This window comes from Danio rerio, chromosome 4 (assembly GCF_049306965.1).
Source record: "Danio rerio strain Tuebingen ecotype United States chromosome 4, GRCz12tu, whole genome shotgun sequence".
Taxonomy (NCBI): Eukaryota; Metazoa; Chordata; class Actinopteri; order Cypriniformes; family Danionidae; genus Danio; species Danio rerio.
This window is the reverse complement of record NC_133179.1, coordinates 62,470,134-62,490,765: the sequence shown is the minus strand read 5'-3', so window position 1 is coordinate 62,490,765 and position 20,632 is coordinate 62,470,134. Positions and strand designations below refer to the sequence as shown.

At 37.0% G+C, this 20,632-nt stretch overlaps 2 protein-coding genes across 4 annotated transcripts in view; one reads left to right on the top strand and one right to left on the bottom strand.

Moving 5' to 3' along the window:
- Positions 1–20,632, bottom strand: part of LOC141381809 (uncharacterized) — a 705,874-nt gene that overhangs the window by 588,600 nt on the left and 96,642 nt on the right. The window lies entirely within an intron of this gene.
- Positions 4,893–14,876, top strand: LOC137488698 (uncharacterized). 3 transcript variants are annotated; one of them, XR_012402624.1, is made up of 4 exons: positions 4,893–4,943; positions 5,493–5,642; positions 9,554–11,080; positions 14,636–14,876. XR_012402624.1 is itself a non-coding variant. In XM_068215706.2 (3 exons), exons 2-3 carry the CDS (start codon positions 5,558–5,560, stop codon positions 10,435–10,437), a joined length of 969 nt encoding a protein of 322 aa, XP_068071807.1. In that variant the 5' UTR covers positions 4,893–4,943; positions 5,493–5,557; the 3' UTR covers positions 10,438–12,285. The 3 variants fall into 3 exon arrangements, 1 of the variants encoding a protein (XP_068071807.1); XR_012402623.1 differs by having other exon boundaries at positions 9,554–11,092; XM_068215706.2 differs by lacking the exon at positions 14,636–14,876 and having other exon boundaries at positions 9,554–12,285.

Here is a 20,632-nt window from a genome sequence, read left to right as displayed (position 1 = left end):
ATGACTGAAGAGAGCACATCTCTATCACAGCAGCAGAATTTCAATTTAATGGAATATGCCTTTAAGAAAAAAACTGCCAAATAGTAATTTATTGCTTTCTAATTTTCTGTAAACTTAAACTTATTACAATTTGATCAACTAATTTTATGTAAACATGGAAACATTTTGTGCTTAGCCCTGGTTTATTTTTAATAAAAAAATGTGTATTCCCACAATTTTTTCGATTGATCAGAATGCTCTGAGAGGTGAGCACAGGCCCCTCGGAGCACGTATGATTTCAGCAGTAGAGAACATTAGTTATTTACTCATCTATTTAATTTTTTTAATTCCCCTAATATTTTTTTGCCAAAATACCATCTACAAGACTTTGACAAGGTCTGTAAGAGTCAAATAAACGCAAGGCCCTTCAAATTATATGTTTATGTCCTATTAATATCTTTATATATTTTATATATATATATATATATATATATATATATATATATATATATATATATATATATATATATATATATATTTATTTATTCTCTTTATATAGTTAAAAAGTTTGAGCACATAAGAAGTTGCACGGGCCGCGGGCACGCGCGAGCGATATAGCGAAGTGAAAGCGCGTCTGTTAGAAAGAAACTAGTGGCAAATTCGGGGGTGCTGGATGTCCGAAACACAAATACATTGGTCCAGCTTGGACAGAAGAAAGTGTCTGTATGCCTTAGATTTTCCCCGTTGCAATGGCTCATCTCAGTGGTTTACATGACGCTGATGTATGTCTAACGATCCGCCATTACGGGAAGCACCATCTGGTGGCGGCTGTGTGTACTGTAGCTCAAGCAGTTATCTGCTGCAGTCGGTGTTAAAAACTCATTAATTAAATCAGATCTTTTGTAAATTTAGGCAAATATCTTGGCGCCCGAGTATGTATCGCGGTCAGAAATAACACTATAAATGGGCATATATTTTGTCCCACCACTATTCCACAACTCAACAAACTAAAACAACAGTCACACAATAATTTCAAGCACTCTTGGGGGCCCCTTGTGGCCACGGGGCCCTAAGCAGCCGCTTAGTTCGCTTATTATGCCTTGGGCCGGCTCTGTATAATACCTTCAGTCAAGCCTGGCCCCGAAGTATTTTTACATTATTTTATATTTGACTGCACAAATCTTCTCAGTACATGTCAAACAAAAACATTCCCTCAATTACTAATAGATCTCGGATTTCTTTACCTGTTTGCGTGAGTTTTTGGTATATATTTAAGTGACAGAATGGTAGGAGTTTTAAATAAATTCCTCTTATAATAAAGTTGGTGAAGTCTCTACTAATAACTGCTCTCCACTAAATCACAAACTTGCTCAATCTAATAATAATATTTCCCCAAATGCTCTTTACTGTATTCAGTCTGAAGAAAGTGATTTGCTTTGGGAGTATACTTAATATGAAGTGTTTTGCGTTGACTTTTCCAGTTCTCCTAAAAATGCTATCATCCAAACTTTTGTATCCTTTAAAATTGTATTTTTAGTTACTCTTTGAAACTAGCCTTCTTACTATACATGTATTTATAACTTCTTTCTACATTTGGCATCCAGAGATTTTGATATGTATGTAAACTCTATTAATTACTGCAAAACATCAGAATGTTATTTCGCTTTATGTCCATATAGGACTGATTTGATCTTGTGGGACATCAAAGGCACTTTATAGTGATAATGACTCAGTTAGTAAACTAAAACATGAAGTAGTAATGGGTACTTTTTACTTAAAGGGCACCTATTTTACCCCTTTTCAAGATTTAAGATGAGTCTTTTGTGTCTCCAGAATGTGTCTGTAAAGTTTTAGCTCAAAACACCCATCAGATTATTTGTTATACATTTTAGAATTTTGGGATTTTCTGCTTTCAACACTTAGTCTTAGTGGATTATATAAATTAAACAAAATTGTTTTAAATTGTTTGGATTAAAAGTTTTGATCAACTTTAAATACTGAATGTCTTTGTATGTGAGAGAGATAGCAGATGTTGTGTGAAGTGGAAAATGAAGGAGAAATGTATCATATCATGACTACAACAGTGAGTGACAAAAAAATAAACAAAAAAATAACACTTTGCCAACAGATTAAAAACAAATCTTGATTCTATTATTTCTGAAACTCAGCCTGGGTTTATAAAAGGCCGCCATGTTTCTAATAACGTAAGATTGGTTTTGGATTTGCTAGATTTTGCTGATTCTATTTATTCAAATGGTCTCATTCTTTCTCTTGATTTTTATAAAGCTTTTAATATGATTGAGCACCAGTTTCTGTTTAAAGCATTGAGGTTATTTGGATTTGGGAACTTTTGTTAGGAATCAATAGTTCAGTGATTATTAATTTTAATACTTCTAATGGATTTGATATTTTGTGTGGTATTAGGCAAAGCTGCCCAATCTCTTTCTTTTTATTTTTATTAGTTACAGAGTTTCTATCGTTAAGCATTGTGCAAAATCAAGATTTGAAAGAAATTTCTGTTTTTGGGAGGAAGATTAAGATTTCACAATTGGCAGATGACACCACTTTATTTCTAAAAGATGACTCCAACATATCAAATTTAATTTTCAATTTCTGACTTCTCAATTGTTTCTGGTCTAAAGCTGAATATCTCTAAATGTGAGATAATGCCTGTTCATAATTTTAATTATGAATATACAGAAGATATCCCTGTTAGATCCACAATTAAATATTTATTTATTTATGTTATTGAAAAACTTTTAGTGAGACAGCCCTTATTTTTTATTTTTTTGTCTAGGATCACCAAAACTAAAAAATATTCTTAATTCCTGGCTACAACGGGACCTGTCATTATATGGAAGAGTTTTTTTGTCCAAGGCAGAGGGTCTTTCTCATTTTGTATATCCAACGTTATCTTAATTTGTTGAAAACAAAATGGCCAAAGAAATGAATACTGTTTTCTTAAAATTTATCTGGAAGAACAAACCTCATAAGTTGAAAAAGGAAGTTCTTTCTAGTAGTAAAGCAGAGGGGGGTGTAAATTTCTAAGATTTTTCTGAAATCATATACATTTTTACAATTATTTGGAAGATTATTTGGAAGAGATGCTTAACCAGTCCAACACATATTTGTTTTTTTATTCCCAACTACTTTTTGACAAAATTGGTAGTCTTTTGTTTCTTCCTTAATGTAATTATCTTCCCTCTAAGCAATGTCTGCTTGCTTGGAAGCTTGGTTACGTTCACAATTTTTCTCCCCACCGATTTTTCTTATGGAATAACCGAGATATTACAATCAGAAACAAATTGTTATTTTTCCAAAGTTGTTTTCAAAATAATATTAACTGTAATCTTTGCTTGTTTAATGATGCATGAAACATTCTTTCATATGAACAATTTATAACCTACCACTGTTTTCCAACTCCTCCTAACAAATTTAATAAAGTTGTTAAGGCAGTATCACGTGGTTTAGTTCACCTAGTCAAACTCACTGTAGATTTAACTCAAGGAGCTTAGTGAATATTCATTCTCCTTTGCTTTTAGAAGGTGTTAGTCTGTTAGATAAGAAATGAAACAATAGCTTTGTGTGTCAAATTTTTCAATTTAAAAGGAAAATTAATTTTAGAGGAAAGTGTTACTGGAGGTCTTTGGTTGAGGATATAGACTAGAACCTGGCTTTTACCAGGGAAATATTGCATTTCCAACAAGGCAAAAGAAATACACTTTAAAATTGTACAGAATAACTACTCTGTAAAATTTTAGTATTTCCAAATTTATTAAAATAGACAGCCCCTGTTCTTTCTGCGAACAAGCAGAGGAAACACTTGTACATATGTTTTTTGATTGTCCAATATCCAAGCAATTTTGGTCACTCCTAAATTCTCATATATCTGCTTTTGCCAACGCTGTGAATTGCTTTAATCTAAAAAACATTATTTCTATTATAATAACCCAAAAGCTAAATCCCTGGAACACATCATACATTTTTTGTTAATCTTATATGGCAAATTTTTCATTCACAAACAGAAATTTGCAAATAATTACTCATTTGCTCATTTTAGAATAGAATTTAACTCCCTCCTAAAATCACTTCATCTTATTAACAACAAAAAAAATCTAAGATTCCTGAAATATTATGCAGATGTATTTAAAGAAGATTCTCGATTTTAGTTGCTTTCCTTATGGTGATTTGTTTGAGTGTCATAGTAATTTCATTCATTTGTTTAATTTTGTTTGTTTAATTTAGTAATTTTAGTATTATTATTAATAATAATACTGTAATTATATTAATATTTTTCCCCTTTCTGTCTAATAGTATTATTTGTATTTGATTTTAGATATTTTTTCTTATGACAAAAAAAAGTGAATCAACTGGAGAAAGGTTTGTTTTAAAGCTTTTACACAGATATAAAGCGATTGATTAAAGTTTCAGGTTTTTCATCCAATACTAAATGAAGTTCTGCTGTTGACAATTTTATTTTAACCCTTTATACAACGTAATACTATTTTACTCAAAGTAAAGAGAACTATTGAACAACGTGTGTGTATTAAGTGTCTTAATGAAGGTTTAATTGATTAAATGGCATAATTTCACTTCATTCTAAGTGTACATCACTATATATAAAAAATGCAGTACTAGTTTTAATCAGCTCATTTGTGGCTGTTGTTTCTTGCTCGGACTTACCAGATTTATTTTTGTTAATTACTCTCATATAAAGTAACTGTTGAAGGGAAGTTATTTTGTTTCTATTCATAGTTTTATTTATTTTAAACAGGACATTTTTATTGCTTTGTTCATTTTAAACATGATAAAATGTCCAAGCGCTGAGAGAAACTATATAAGTCATGACTCATGACTAAGAGTAAGTGGCAAAAAAAAGAAGAAAAAAAAAGACTTTAATTTTGGCGTGAGATGTGACGTCATAAGCCTGCGCCGCTCCCGCGCTGTGATTCAACTGGAGAAAGGTTTGTTTTAAAGCGTTTACACTTATGGTTTTTTATTCAGTGCTAAATTATGTACCTGCTGTTGACAATATTATTTTAACCCTTTATACAACACAGTACTATTTAACTCACAGTAATGAGGTCTATTGTTTGAATAAAGATAGGATACACTTTTTGTCACCGAGAGAAAATTTGTCTTGGGCAAAAAAATGCTACACGTTGCTGTAAGCAGACAATAAAGTAAATAAAACAAACAACAATTAAGAACATACTCAAATAAAGTTACAGGGATGTAAAAGCATGTAATAAGTGTTTTAATGAAGGTTTACTTTATTAAATAGTATAATGTCATTCCATTCTAAGTATACATCACTATAAGAAATGGAGTACTAGTTTTAATCAGGTCATTTGTGGCTTTTGTTTCTTGCTCTGACTTGCCTTATTTCTTTTTAGTTTCTTTCATACAAAGAGACTGTTGAAGCAAGTGTTGAAGAAAAGTTATTTTGTTTCTGTTTATTGTTTTATTTATTTTAAATGGAACATTTTTATTGTTTTGTTCATTTTAAACAGGATAAAGTGTCCAAACACAGAGAAAAGCTCCTGCTGAAGCGACTGATCTCCACACTGTTATAAAGATGGCGTTTATTAAAGAGGAGAGTGAAGATGTGAAGATTGAAGAAGCAATTACAGTCAAACAGGAAGATCCACAGGAACAAACAGGTTAGTTTTCATTCTCATAGACCAACTCAGTCATTTAATCCTCATTCAGATATATTTTAATAAGAAGAATACTAAATTAAATCCATCTTGCAGCCCTGAGTGTGCTAGTTCTCCTAAATGTACATAAGCACTCATTGAAAGACAGGAATGAGTTTAATCTGTTACTTGTTCTCATGTCTTTTGTCATTCTTTTATGTATTATTAGTCTCCCATTTTCATGATCATGGGCCAAAAATATAGTTATCGTGATGATAATACGATTAATCTCGCAATCTATATACCCTTTCATTATGTTCTTGGCTGTTTTTGACCCATTGACTTCCATTATAACCACATTTTTTAACCGCAAAGCCATGACACCAAATAATCATGCATTCTAGATTGTTGCTGTTTTCCTTGTTGGGAAGAGGTCAAATGTGTCATTTTTACTGTTGATCATCAGTTGGCTGCATTCACCCTTTAGATGGGCCTGTTCAAATAAGTTTCTGTCTTTTATATGGAGTTCAGTGGAATAAAACAGCAGATTATAGTGTGCGTGCAGAAATACACTTTGTAGGGGGACCAACAGTTTTAACCCAAAAATGACCAGTCTATCAGATGAAGAAGAGCAGGAGTCAGAGATTCAATTAAAAGAAAGTTTATTGTAGATAGTTTGCAGTTTCATCAGCAGAGGCCAGCTTCAACACTCACAACAAGTTTGTAGACTGCTCTACATACAATCTCAGAACAACAACAATTAGATGTCTAGAATTCTCTCTGTTCTCTCTATTCAAACTGTTTTAATGAAATGCGTCAGTAAAGTGCACTGAAACTCCACAAAAACAAAACACACAGGGAATATTTGAACCTATCAGTTTACAATATACTGATGCCCTGTTTTTCTAGGCTTTATTGGTGTTAATTGTCAGAAACGTTGGACCATTATTGCCTTTTAGCATAAGCAGAGGAGAAAAACTAGCCAGACAGTAATCTGTGAATTGTGGAGCGGGCTAAATCTAAAGAAACATGTATTTTTTAGTAAGTGTACTTTTTTGTTGTTGTTGTTGTTGTTGTTGCTTTTATTCTTGCCATAATAAAAATATGTATTTGTAGAGCAACCCATGTTCTGCATTCATTAATGTTTTAAGAATGTTTTAAGAAATTATAATGGGTGGAACTGTCCGAGATATGAACAAAAGCAAGTGATGCACCAAAGTTTGATTAAAAAAAATCTTGAATGGTCATAGAAATCCTTATATCATTAAAATAATTTATATAAACAAAAAATCTATTTAGTTTAAAAACATTGAACGATATTAATGAAATGACGTAGTTTCGGAAACTTTCTACTTCTCTGTTTATCCGTCTGACTCTACAGTGGGTTTCTTTTGACTGCCCCCTGTCATTTTAAAGAATATCACAATGGCGAACGTGGCGAGTAAGGCCTCGTCTATTTCGCGAGGTAAGCGTGCAGTCAGCGGTGGTGTGTGATGCGGCGCCAGGCTAGAGTATTCACCTTATTCTTCGCAGACGAGCAGCCGCAGCCATTTGAATCTTTTTGGCACCAGACTTCCGGTCTTTCACTTACATTCATTTTTAGATATTAAAAAATGCTATTTTCGCTGTTTGATGTTGCAAACTGATATTTCCTTATTATATTATTCTACTTGGTCTGTATAGTCATGCAAACATTTGCTTGTTGAGCAAGTAGTTTGACCATTTTCTGCCGTTTATTATTCCTAGTCATTTCTACCTTAGGCGACTGAATCGGAAGTTCTAAAACAATCGCGAAAACAGACACACTTCCGCATTTTAGAATAAGGTCAATAAATCCAGCTTCTCTCTCTTTCTCTCTCTCACACACACACACACACACACACACACACACACACACACATACACACTATACTCCATAAGGCAGAAACTTTTTTGCACTGAAACTGATAATCAATTTTAAAAATCACAAATCTCTTCCCAACAGGGAAATGTAATGGTGATGTGGGAATGGTGATTTCCCCCCCAAAAAAAATACAATAAACAAATATTAAACAAATATGTTTGTCACTTGTTTTTAAGTAGTTAATCTTGGGCGCCAGACAGAATATCTGTCAAAATACATTTCAAACAAAATATACCACGGCTAGCTCTCACCACCAGTTACAAATAATAAAAAATAATTAAATAAATAAAATAACAAACAATGAGAACCAGAAAAAAACTCAGATAATTGCTGTAATTGTCTAAATAAAGTTTGTATTAGTCAATAATAATAATAAAAAATACTTTTCACACACAAACAGCAGTATCAACAACAAATCAAACAATATAACAATGAAACGCAGAACCCTCAGCACTAATAACTCAAATGAAAGAAAAAAAATGCAAATGATTTCAGGCCAGCAGATTTGTCAGATTTGACAACGGGGAAAATAATAATGATAACAATAGTACAGGGAGAAAACAAAACAAGAGAAACAAAATGAGAATTTGGGCAAAGAAAACAAAAACTTTTGCTTCTTACCCACGGAGCGGAGGGGTCAAGGCAAATGTGTGGGGAATGGCGAATGTGGATGTGAAGGTTGAGGTTGTTGGTGAACCCAGCCGGTGAGTTGGCAGCTGACTCCATGCCAGCGAGAAAGATAAATCGGTAAGTTGATTTTGTTCAGGACACATTGCACTGAAGTCTTTAGTGACGCACACATTCAAACGACGTCACGTGCACTTCAGTAACAAGACAGCGGTCTTTGCTCTGTTGCTTCAATACATACTTCCGCTTTTTGTTTCTCACAGCCAGTCGTTAAGTTTACACTGCTCGTCTCGACCCGACTTCTTTACTCCTTTCCCCACACAGCAACAGTACAGTCAACTTCTCTTTCTTCTACACACCACATAATGCTGTCTTCTTTAACTCTCCTCCTCCTCCTTTATTCTCTCACCCATTTCCTTTTTGCCGTCACATGGGAGGACCAATTAAACAATGTCGTTACGAAGAACACCAACAATCATAAATTCATGAATATGTGCTGTCATGGCTTTGCAATAAAAAAATTTTTCTTATAATAGAGGTCAGTGGAGAAAAAACAGCCATGAATATAACGAAAAGGGAGTAAATTTGCCCAGAGTGTATTGAGGTTTTTAAAAAAAATTTTAAAGCATTTTCCCATTGATGGGGGAACTCATTGTGTCTTAATGAATTTATTACTCTCATTTATATGCTTATTTGAGTGATTTCCATGTTGTTGTTGTTGTTATTATTTATTGTATTTTATTTGCACTATAAAAAAAATTATAATAGAGGCCAATTGAGCATTTTTCCAGAATATGTCAAAATAAGATGTCCCCAAATATCAGTCCTTTGCTGAAACACTGAGAACGTTTTGGCCAAATTAAGCCTCAAAATCACCCCAGAATGGATGAAAATGACCCAACAGCACACAAAGGGAAAGGTGCACATTCCAGCCTTTATGCAGATGCTGTATAGGTATGTCTCATTTCTGCGAGGCAAATATTCAGCTGTTACCCCAGAACTTTTTTTCTGATACATTTACCAGTCAGGCACACAACAAACAAGTATTCCCTGTCCACTTTACAAATCGTAGAAATCTGTGTCTTATCAATATGACCAAAATGACTTTTATGAAAAACTCTAAAAACTGGACTGACACTGTTTAAATTCACTATAACTTTTATGTTAAGCGGCTTTGACACAATTTACATTGTAAAAGCACTAGATAAATAAAGATGAATTGAATTGTATCTGCTTAAATGTGTACACGTTAATGGACCAAACAAAATATGATCTGATTTATTTTACATTTACTGTGCATCAAAATTACAGTGTGTTTAGCCAATGTTTCCAGTGTCTTTTCACTTTTCAGCTTTTGATGAGAGTTTTTAAGACTTAATGAAAACTAATGTTTTATTTATTTCAGACCTAATTGAAGAGAATGAGGGGAGTAAAGAGGAGGAACATCATGTCAAAATTGAGGAAAAAACTCATTTACAGACTGATGGTGTTTTAAAAAGGAGAGACAAGAATCGTTTCACCTGCACTCAGTGTGGAAAGAGTTTCGCAACCAAAAGCAAACTTAAGATTCACATAATAATCCACACTGGAGAGAAACCATTCACATGCACTCAGTGTGGGAAGAGTTTCAACCAATCATCTCACCTTAGTTATCACATGATGATCCACACTGGAAAGAAACCATTCACATGCACTCAGTGTGGGAAGAGTTTCAACCAATCATCACACCTTAATTTACACATGATGATCCACACTGGAGAGAAACCATTCACATGCATTCCTTGTGGGAAAAGTTTTAACTGCTCATCACACCTTAATCAACACATGATGATCCACACTGGAAAGAAACCATTCACATGCACTCAGTGTGCGAAGAGTTTCAAACAATCGTCACACCTTAATCAACACATGAGGATCCACACTGGAGAAAAACCATACGTATGCACTCAGTGTGGGAAGAGTTTTAACTGCTTAACAAACCTTAATCACCACATGATGATCCACACTGGAAAGAAACCATTCAAATGCACTCAGTGTGGGAAGAGTTTCAGCCAATCATCATACCTTAATCTACACATGAGGATCCACACTGCAGAGAAACCATACGCATGCACTCAGTGTGGGAAGAGTTTTTACTGCTCATCACACCTTAATAACCACATGAGGATCCACACTGGAGAGAAACCATTTACATGCACTCAGTGTGGGGAGAGTTTCAGCAAATCATCATCCCTTAATAAACACATTGAAGGAACTCATGGGCATATTGCAGTGGTCAACACGAGTTGAATCTGAAATCTTGGGCATCTCCAAATTGTCTCAGTCATTGAACTGGCTTAAGGGCTTAAACCATCATGATAACAAAGCACCAATTGATTTTTGGTTATTCTGACCAATACTTTGGCCACAGATGTTCCAGGTACCCTTCAGCAAAATTAGTAAATGATTTAAACTAAATAAAGGGGCTTTACAGGATTTTCAGCAGGAACCGCCTCACAAGACTTTTGAATGACATTGAAATTGTGCATCCTGTCAGATGCACAATTTCGTAGAGACGAAGAGATCTCTAGAAACATTAATGCTTACAAATGAACGACAATCTCTTTAAATGTTAGAACTAAGGCAGATGTATCTTTGATTAATACACCATAATGTTCCTCATATGCTGTGGTTATTTCAACCAACCAGGTTAATCAATGTGTTGTTTTAACCCTTAAAGCAGATTAAATTGATCTGCGTGTGTCTAAAATGTATGAGATCTGGTCTTGAATGAAAGCTAGTGACATTTGCAATCTGTTGGTGTAAATGAAAAACTAGTAGTACAAACAGTATGTGTCTTGTAAGATTTGATGTAAGATAGTTTCAATCTTGCAAGAGTTTTACCATGTAAAATCTACATGCAGTGTGTTAATGATTGACCCTTTCTACATCGGCATGGGGTGTAGCCCCGCCCTTCATGGCAATTGCTCATTGGCAGACAGTGCCATAGGGATGGATCAGACCAGGGGCCTGTTTCAGAAAGCAGGTTAAGTGTAAACTCAGAGTGGTTTAACCCTGAAATGAGAGAAACTCTGGGTTTTCCGTTTCAAAATGGCAGGTTTGTTAAACTCGAGAAAGCAGGGTAAGTCAAGCCTGTTTCTGAAAGAGAGTTAACTTTAACTCCGAGTCAGTTACCGTGGTAACTTACTCTGTGAATCTAACCTGGTCCGGAGCAGGTTTTATTCTCTAAACTCTGAGTTTCTGTCGGTCTCCTCCCCTTTTTAAAGATGAAGCGGTATTTCTCGCATTAGTCTTACATTTCCACACAGCTATTTTAGAGCTCATTTTGGAGATGTGCATAAAAAAGATTGATGGAAACGTCATGATTCACATAACTTTTGAAAATACGCATAATATAACATGTGCATAACTGAGTAGATTAAACTTTTATTTGATAAGAAAAGATGCACATAAACTACGAAGTGCACTTAACAAATTACAGTATGTACATTAAAAAATGGTTTGTTAGAGATGATGATGAAAATGTGTGTGAAAGGACAAACCAGCAGACTGAGCACAGTGTAGAACATCTTAAATGTTGTTTTAGTCATTCTAAAATGCATTTACTGTTTCAGTATTAGTGTATATTATTAATTACCTCAGAGCGTCTGGAGCGTGTCAAGATCTCCGCGTCTGGCTTCAAACGCCCACACGTGTTCATTGTGTGTCAATTGTTTTCTGAGGCTCAGGACAGGTACATTAATTAAATAAAAAATCATTGACGCAGCTTCTTCTACCGCAGTAATTCTGTTTTTACTGTTGATATTTGCCGCAAGTTAATCAGGAAGTGACGATTGTGTTCTCTTCGACTCTTTGGATAAAAACGCTGCTTTATTTTTAGGCGTTATTCCAGTTTTGCACAAATTTATGTAATAGCCTATATTTTGATGGAAACACAGCTATTGCCTACATTTTTGTTACACACAGAACAAAGTCACGTACGAGGCTTGTCCTTTTTTTCTTAAATAATTAACCTTCGACATGCACTGTTACTAGATTAATGGGATTATTATTCTGTCTAAATGATTTTATTACTGCTTACCTTCTTAATGTTATATCAACCTCTATCACTTGATCAATAAAAAGGCAGACACATAACAAGTGCACTGTTAAATCTATTAAAACTGATAAAAGTGTATAAAAGTTTAGAAAAAAAAGTATAAACGTCACACATTACATTACTTATTTTATTATACTTAAAATGTTTAAATACTTAAAATTAAAAATTACGCATTAACTTGGGCAGCTGTTTTCCCATGCTAACTGTCTCTGTTTCCCTGATGGTTGCTTCATTTTAAATATATACACTCATATTTGCTATAACTTTGCATGAGCACATCAAGTTCAGCTGGAGAAAGAAATGCTGATCTATTTTTATAAGATGTTGCCATAGTCACTCGTAATGTCTACGCTCTATTGATAATGCCTTTTTATAGTCACGGTGTGCGCGCTTAATTCTGAGTTGGTCTACTCAAAGTTGATTGACCCAACTCAGATCAGCTATTCTGAAACCGAAAATCTCTCGGTAAATCAACTCAGAGTTCAAGTTTAAACTCCGAATTGTTTGAACCTCCTTACTGAAACAGGCCCCAGGTCACTTAAAGACACCCTGCAACAAAGAAACTTTGCTTTGAAACCGCACGAACTTTCAGCAATCCATCACCTCAGTATCCCAGAACTACCCACCCACAAGCGAGGGAATTCCAAGGACATCACAGAGCACTGTGTTTCCCCAAGGCCAACTGGCGAGGGAGATTCATCTTCAGCAAAAGTGCAAGTAACAAACAAACGTCTCTTGCTGATCTGGGGCCTGTTTCAGTAAGGAGGTTCAAACAACTCGGAGTTTAAACTTGAACTCTGAGTTGATTTACAGAGAGATTAAAAACTCTGAGTTTTCGGTTTCAGAATAGCTGAAATGAGTTAGGTCAATCAACTTTGAGTAGACCAACTCAGAGTTAAGCGTGCACACTGTGACTATAAAAAGGCATTATCAATGGAGCGCAGATATTACGAGTGACTATGGCAACATCTTAAAAAAAGAGATCAGCATTTCTTTCTCCGGCTGAATTTAATCTGATCATGCAAAGTTATAGCAAATATGAGCGTATATATTTAATAAGAAGCAACCATAAGTGAAACAGAGACAGTTAGCCTGGGAAAACAGCTGCTCAAGTTAATGCGTAATTTTTAATTTAAAGTATTTAATTTTTTAAGTATAATAAAATAAGTAATGTAATGTGTGATGTTTATAAAATGTTTCTAAACTTTTATACACGTTTATCAGTTTTAATAGATTTAACAGTGCACTTGTGTGTCTGCCTTTTTATTAATCAAGTGAAAGAGGTTGATATAACATTAAGAAGGTAAGCAGAACTAAAAAATAATTTTTAGACAGAATAATAATCCCATAAATCTAGTAACAGTACATGTCAAAGGTTAAGCTAATTATTTATGAAAAAGGACAAGCCTCGTACGTGACTTTGTTCTGTGTGTGACAAAAATGTAGGCAATAGCTGTGTTTCCATCCAAATATATTACATAAATTTGTGCAAAACTGGAATATTGCATAAAAGATGCAAATAAAGCAGCGTTTTTATCCAATGAGTCAAAGAGAACAAAATCGTCACTTCCTGATTAACTTGCGCCAAATATCAACAGTAAAAACAGAATTTACTGCGGTAGAAGAAGCTGCTTCAATTAATTATTTATTTAACAAATGTACTTGTGCCTCAGAGACACAAGACAATGCTGACACGCAATGAACACGTGGGGGCGTTTGAAGCCAGATGCGGAGACTCTTGACACGCTCCTGACGCTCGGAGGTAATTAATAATATACACTAATACTGAAACAGTTCAGGCATTTTAGAATGACTAAAACAACATTTAAGATGTTCTACACTGTGCTCAGTCTGCTGGTTTGTCCATTCACTCACATTTTCATCATCATCTCTAACAAACCTTTTTTTAATGTACATACTGTAATTTGTTAAGTGTTTCCTTCGTAGTTTATGCACATCTTTTCTTATCAAATAAAAGTTTAATCTACTCAGTTATGCACATGTTATATTATGCGTATTTTCAAAAGTTATGTGAATCATGACGTTTCCATTAATCGTTTTTATGGGCATCTCCAAAATGAGCTCTAAAATAGGTGGGTGTAAACGTATAAGGCGAAAAATACGATTCATCTTTAAAAAAGGGGAGGAGACCGACAGAAACTCAGAGTTTAGAGAATAAAACCTGCTCCGGACCAGGTTAGATTCACAGAGTAAGTTACCACGGTAACTGACTCTGAGTTAAAGTTAACTCTCTTTCAGAAACAGGCTTGACTTACCCCGATTTCTCAAGTTTAACAAACCTGCCATTTTGAAAAGGAAAACCCAGAGTTTCTCTCATTTCAGGGTTAAAATACTCTGAGTTTACACTTAACCTGCTTTCTGAAACAGGCCCCTGGTGCAGATTGTTCGTAAACAGTTAAAGATAAGCCATATCTCTGCTTTTGTGGTTTATCAGGTGTTATTCTAAGATCTTGTTAGAAGTATTAGAATTAATTTGGGATGGTTGTCAACTCATTTTACATCCTCTAAACTGCCTCTGTGTGTGCGAGTTTGTTTGTTGTTTGCTTATTACGTAGTTAGTTTCATGTATCGTAGTGTAGCTCAATAAATCTTTGTTCTCATTTTGTAAGAATTGTGTTCTTGTTTATGTGCTTCTAAGTTATTGCCTTGAGCTGTAGATCTTGTTACCTTGCTAAAAGTTAACTCAGTACTGTGTAAAATTATTATCGTTGGCCACGTAAATAATATTAACACGATTGGTAAGATACTGTTACGTAGCGGATGCACCCCGCTACGCACATAAATTTAAGGATGACCGCTATAAAAAGTGGTCACCCGGAGTCCCCGTTCCTGCTCCCCAAGCACACACACACAGGCCAAGTTGTCAAAAAGGGGTATCAGATTTATTAAACAAAAAGGTCAAAATCAGAATTAGAGAACAAAAAGTAAACCAAAAAATAAAGTTCCTTAAATTAAGCATACAATTCTAACCTCCCTAACTAACCACAAAACAGGAGAAAACTGGACAAAAGAAAAAGGGCCTTCCCTTTGATCATTTAGCCTTAAGGTAAATATTAGCCACAGCTAACACATGATACCGTCCTAGTACCGTATTTAACAGAGTATCTCACCAGATGACTTTGAAACAGGGTTGGAGAAAGGTATTACACAATCAGCCACCGCTAATGCAGGTTACCGTCCTATTACCGTATTTAACAGAGTATCTCACCAGATTACTATGAAAAAAAAGGTTTCAGACAGATCACTGTCGCACAGAGAACTCAGAGCGAACTGCTCAGACACACACACAATAGCGAGGGGAAACAGGATGAGAACTCGATGAGGAGCATCAACGGCGTGCCTTTATAGCTGGCGCCGCCCCTCTCACAGCTACACCTGATCTCCGCTTATGTGGAGAGAGAGAGAGAAAGATAGATAATGGAGGAAACACACACAGGAACAATACACACTAGCAATGTTTACCCATAGTAAAAAAAAATTACACCTAATTTTTTTTTCTATACACTTTACACAGAGCTTTCAGCACCAGGAGCTCTGGACAGCGCGTCTGCTATCACATTCTCAGTCCCGCGCTTGTACACAATTTCAAGATTAAATTCCTGCAGTGAAAGTGCCCAACGCATCAACCGTTGATTCGCATTAAACATGCGATTTAGAAACACCAAAGGGTTGTGGTCGGTGTAAACTTTGGTCGGGAAACTTGAACCACCCAAATAAACTTTGAAGTGTTTCAAAGCTTACAACAAAGCAAGGGCTTCTTTTTCAATTGTGCTATAGTTGCACTGGTTTCGGTTAAACTTTGAGGAGTAGCACACGGGTTTTACAATGCAAGTTTCAGCAATTTGTGAAAGGACAGCTCCCGCCTCCACAGCGCTTGCGTCTACCTCCAGCTGAAAGGGGCGCTCAAAGTTCGGAGCAGTGAGAACAGGTGCGTTGCTCAGCAGATCTTTTACACCATTAAAAGAAAGTTCACACTCAGGAGACCAGCGAAATACGTTGGAGGGCCGAAGAAGATTAGTCAGGGGAGCCTCCAGGCTGGCAAAGTTGCGGCAAAACCCTCTGTAATACCCGGCTATGCCGAGAAAACGGTGCAGCTCTCGCTTGTTAGAAGGCTTGGGAAAATTCATTATAGCCTCCACTTTAGCACAGACAGGGGACACTTGGCCTTGCCCCACACGTTTATCCAAGTAGGTGACATAAGCTTTGGCAAATTCGCATTTAGCGAGGTTTACAGTCAATGATGCAGCTTTCAATCTTGAAAATACTTCACGTAAGGTTTCAATGTGCTCCTCCCACATGGAAGAATACACCACAACATCATCCAGATATGAGTCACAGTTTTTGATGTCTCGTAAGACAATATTCTTAAGTCTTTGGAATGTGGAAGGGGCGTTCCTCATCCCGAACGCCATCACCGAGTACTGACCGAAGAAGTCTGGGGTGACAAAGGCAGAAATTTCAGCAGCGCGTGCACTAAGTGAGATTTGCCAATACCCTTTAAGCAAGTCAAGCTTTGTAACAAACTTTGCAGGTCCAATTTTGTCGATACAGTCATCCATCCTCGGCAAAGGAAAACAGTCAGGTTTGGTAACTGCATTTACTTTTCTAAAATCAGTGCAAAAACGAAAAAATGCATCAGATTTCGGGACTAAGAGGCAGGGCGAGCTCCGTGCACTCTGAGATGGCTCTGCTAAACCATGAGTGAGCATGTACTCCAATTCTGTTTTCATAATTTTGCGTTTAAAAGGCTTGACTCTATATGGGTGTTGCTTGATTGGAGATGCGCTGCCAACATCAATATCGTGACTCAAAACGTTCGTGTGGGACGGAACATCTGTGAAAATCTCTGGGAAACTGTGTGTCAAGTTTATCACACTGTCTTTTTGACCATCACCTAGGTAAGACAGACGGGAATTCAAGTCCTTTAATATTACGGAGTTTTGTAAACTCCCCACACACACTGCGTTACAAATTTCCACATCCATATCAGTCTCTTTTGGATCAGCTGGCACTGCCACTGCAGATTTACACTTCACTTCGCTGGGGTTTCTTGAGTGATAGAGTTTCAGCATGTTGATATGGCACATTTTGATTTTCTTGCGACGATCAGGAGTTTTTAGCACATAGTTTGTGTCATTGATTTTTCTTTTTATCACATTCGGGCCCTCAAATTTAGTCTGGAGCGCAGAGCCTGGCACCGGCAGTAAGGCGAGCACTAAATCACCTGGCTTAAATGAACTGGCAACACTCCGTTTATCATAATGCTCCTTCATAGACGCTTGAGAATTGGTAAGGTGAATTTTGGCAAGCTCACATGAGCGCGACAAACGTTTACGTAACGAGTCCACATACTCCGTTACTGGTACTGTAGAAGACTCACTCGCTAGTAACTGCTCATTCAAAAGCTTCAAAGGGCTGCAAAAAACGTGGCCATAAACGAGCTCTGCCAGACTATATCCGAGCGAATCTTGCACGGTTTCTCTCACAGCAAACATTAAAAACGGGAGGCTCTCTGCCCAATCTTTGTCTGCATCGACACAGTGAGTACGCAACATTGTTTTAAGCGTTTGGTGAAAGCGCTCTAACGCTCCCTGTGATTGCAGATGGTACGCGGTGGAGACTTGATGTGACACTGAAATTGCCTCGAGCGCACGCTTAAACTGAGTTGACATAAAATTCGTGCCACGATCGGTTTGAATTACGCGAGGCAGACCAAAGAGCGAACAGAATTTAATGTTTAAGAGGTTTAATGTTGCGTAAAGGTACAGCTTCGGGAAATCTAGTGGCCGCGCACATTAGAGTTTAAATGTACTGATAACCCTGTTTAGATTTTGGAAGGGGACCAACAAAATCCAAAATCAAACCCTCAAAGGGCTCACCCATCACTGGTATAGGGTGCAAGGGAGCCGGCCGCACGACTTGATTAGGCTTCCCGGCGACCTGACACGCATGACATGAACGACAGTAATTCTTGACACTTGATCTTAGACTAGGCCAAAAGAAATACTTAGTGATGCTACTTAAAGTTTTATTAACACCAAAGTGTCCTGCCATGACGTGGTCATGCGCTAATTTCAACACTGCCGACCGATAACAGGTTGGCAACACAATTTGATAGATGGGCGGTGTGTCTGGATCAACCACAGACGCTGATGTCCACTTACGCATCAGAATATCACCATCCCAGAAGTATCCAATTCTAACTCCGACTCGGTTTTGACAGCAGAGTCAACACAATAAGACAATGACGGGTCGGATTTTTGTGCTTCACTCAATTGTTTCCGACCAATTTTAACAATGTGATTGTCCAATTTTATTTCATTTTCATTCACCACCTTGTCATCCACTGACAGAACGAGCTCGGTAGGATCCGAGCGCAGCAGAAACGAATCAGACAAATCAACAGTATCTTCAAAATTGCGTGACTGTGAGCATGTAATCGCACAGGCTGGGAAAAATTTAGACGTGTCGGTTACCTCAGCATCATTATTATCAGGACAATCGGACACAATTGGACAGGGGAAAACACTACCTCCGGCCAAATCGTTCCCCAGAATAAAATCTACTCCTTCAACGGAAAATTGTGCGCACACCCCGACTTTAACTACTCCAGCGACAAGTGCAGATTTAAAAACACAGAATGAACCGGAATTCTCACACAACCCAGTTCAATTCCGCGAATTAAAACATCTGAACCAGTATAAGTCCTCTCCGACAAATGCAGAATGTTCTCCCGAATGAAGGAGTGGACGGCACCAGTGTCCCGCAAGATGGATACGGCTTTCACAGTCTCCCCTGGAGACGTGGAAACCATGCCATCTAGCAGAAAAGGCTTGAAGACATCATTATGCAGCCCAGTGTTCTCAGCCTCCATCATTCGAGGTTCAATTACTGCATGTGCGACACTTTTAGTTTTACCGGACACATTCTTTAATTTCCATGCCTTGCACTCCGCAATAAAATCATTCGGATCAAGGCAATAAAAACAAAGTCGTTTTTCTGTACGACTAATCACTCCACCCGCAGGTGCTCGCGTGCGGGCAGTCTCTGGCTTTACGGGACACGTATTTGTGAAATTTCTCTTACTATCCACTTTAAAATTTCGATGCAAGCGGGCTGCAGGAATGACAGCGCGGTGAGTGAGTACGTACTCATCGGCCAGTGTAGCGGCTTTAGACAGGGTAGTGACTTTTTGTTCGTTCAAATATAAAACCATATTCTCAGGCAAACCATTTTTGAAGTCCTCCAACAAAATTAAATCCTGGAGACCTTCAAAAGTGGTAACCTCAGATGCCGTGCACCATTTTTCTAACATGGTCTTTTTATCACGAGCAATCTCTAAAAAGGTTTGTTGAGCTTTTTTAATATTTCCCCTGAACTTCTGCCTGTATGCCTCTGGCACTAATTCGTATGCCTTTAATACAGCAGCTTTAACCACGTCATATTTGAGCGAATCTTGCATGGACAACACGGAGCACACCTCCTGCGCCTTGCCCACAAAACTGCTCTGCAGCATAATCGCCCACATTTCTTTTGGCCAGCCCAATTTGCCTGCCACTCTCTCAAAAGCAATAAAATAAGCGTCCACTTCCGATTCTCTAAATTGAGGAACGAGTTTCATATATTGACTGGGATCGAAATGACTACTCTCAGCAGCTTTTACTTCTCTCGCTTCCTGGCGTAGTTCTAATTCGCGAATACGTAATAAGTGAGTCTCATATTCTTGCTGTTTAATTTTAAACTTGAGTTCCTTTAACTTCAGTGCCACATTCACATCATAATCTGGTGCAGGTGAAACAGCGGCTTCGAGCTCCTCTGGAAAGACGCCTTGCGATGTCAGTTCAGAGAGAAGTTCGGCTTTAATTTCAGCTTTGAAACCAGATGAAACGGATATTTTCTGCCACTTGCAGCAAATCTTTTTTTCGGAAGCGATCTAATCACTCTAACGACGGAGAATCAATAAAAGCTTTCACTTCAGCTTCCATATTTCCTCCCCCTCACCCAAAATTTTAACACAAATCACGACATGATGTAAAGAGAGAAAAGTTTTTTCTCACCCAATTTGACGCGCAGACAAACAAAAGGCAGATGAGCTTTCACACAAACTTTAGGACGAGCCCCCAATTATGTTACGTAGCGGATGCACCCCGCTATGCACATAAGTTTAAGGATGACCACTATTAAAAGAGGTCACCCGGAGTCCCTGTTCCTGCTCCCCAAGCACACACACAGGCCAAGTTGTCAGAGGTATCAGATTTATTAAACAAAAAGATCAATATCAGAATGAGGGAACAAAAAGGCCAAAACAACAAACAAAACAAGGTACACTACCTAATATTAAACCTCTTACCTATACCAAAAATA

Coding starts and splice junctions, on each gene's coding strand:
- LOC137488698 (XM_068215706.2), top strand. CDS start 5,558: ATGGCGTTTATTAAAGAGGAGAGTGAAGATGTGAAGATTGAAGAAGCA. Junction 5,643..9,553: donor AGATCCACAGGAACAAACAG/GTTAGTTTTCAT, acceptor TATTTATTTCAG/ACCTAATTGAAGAGAATGAG.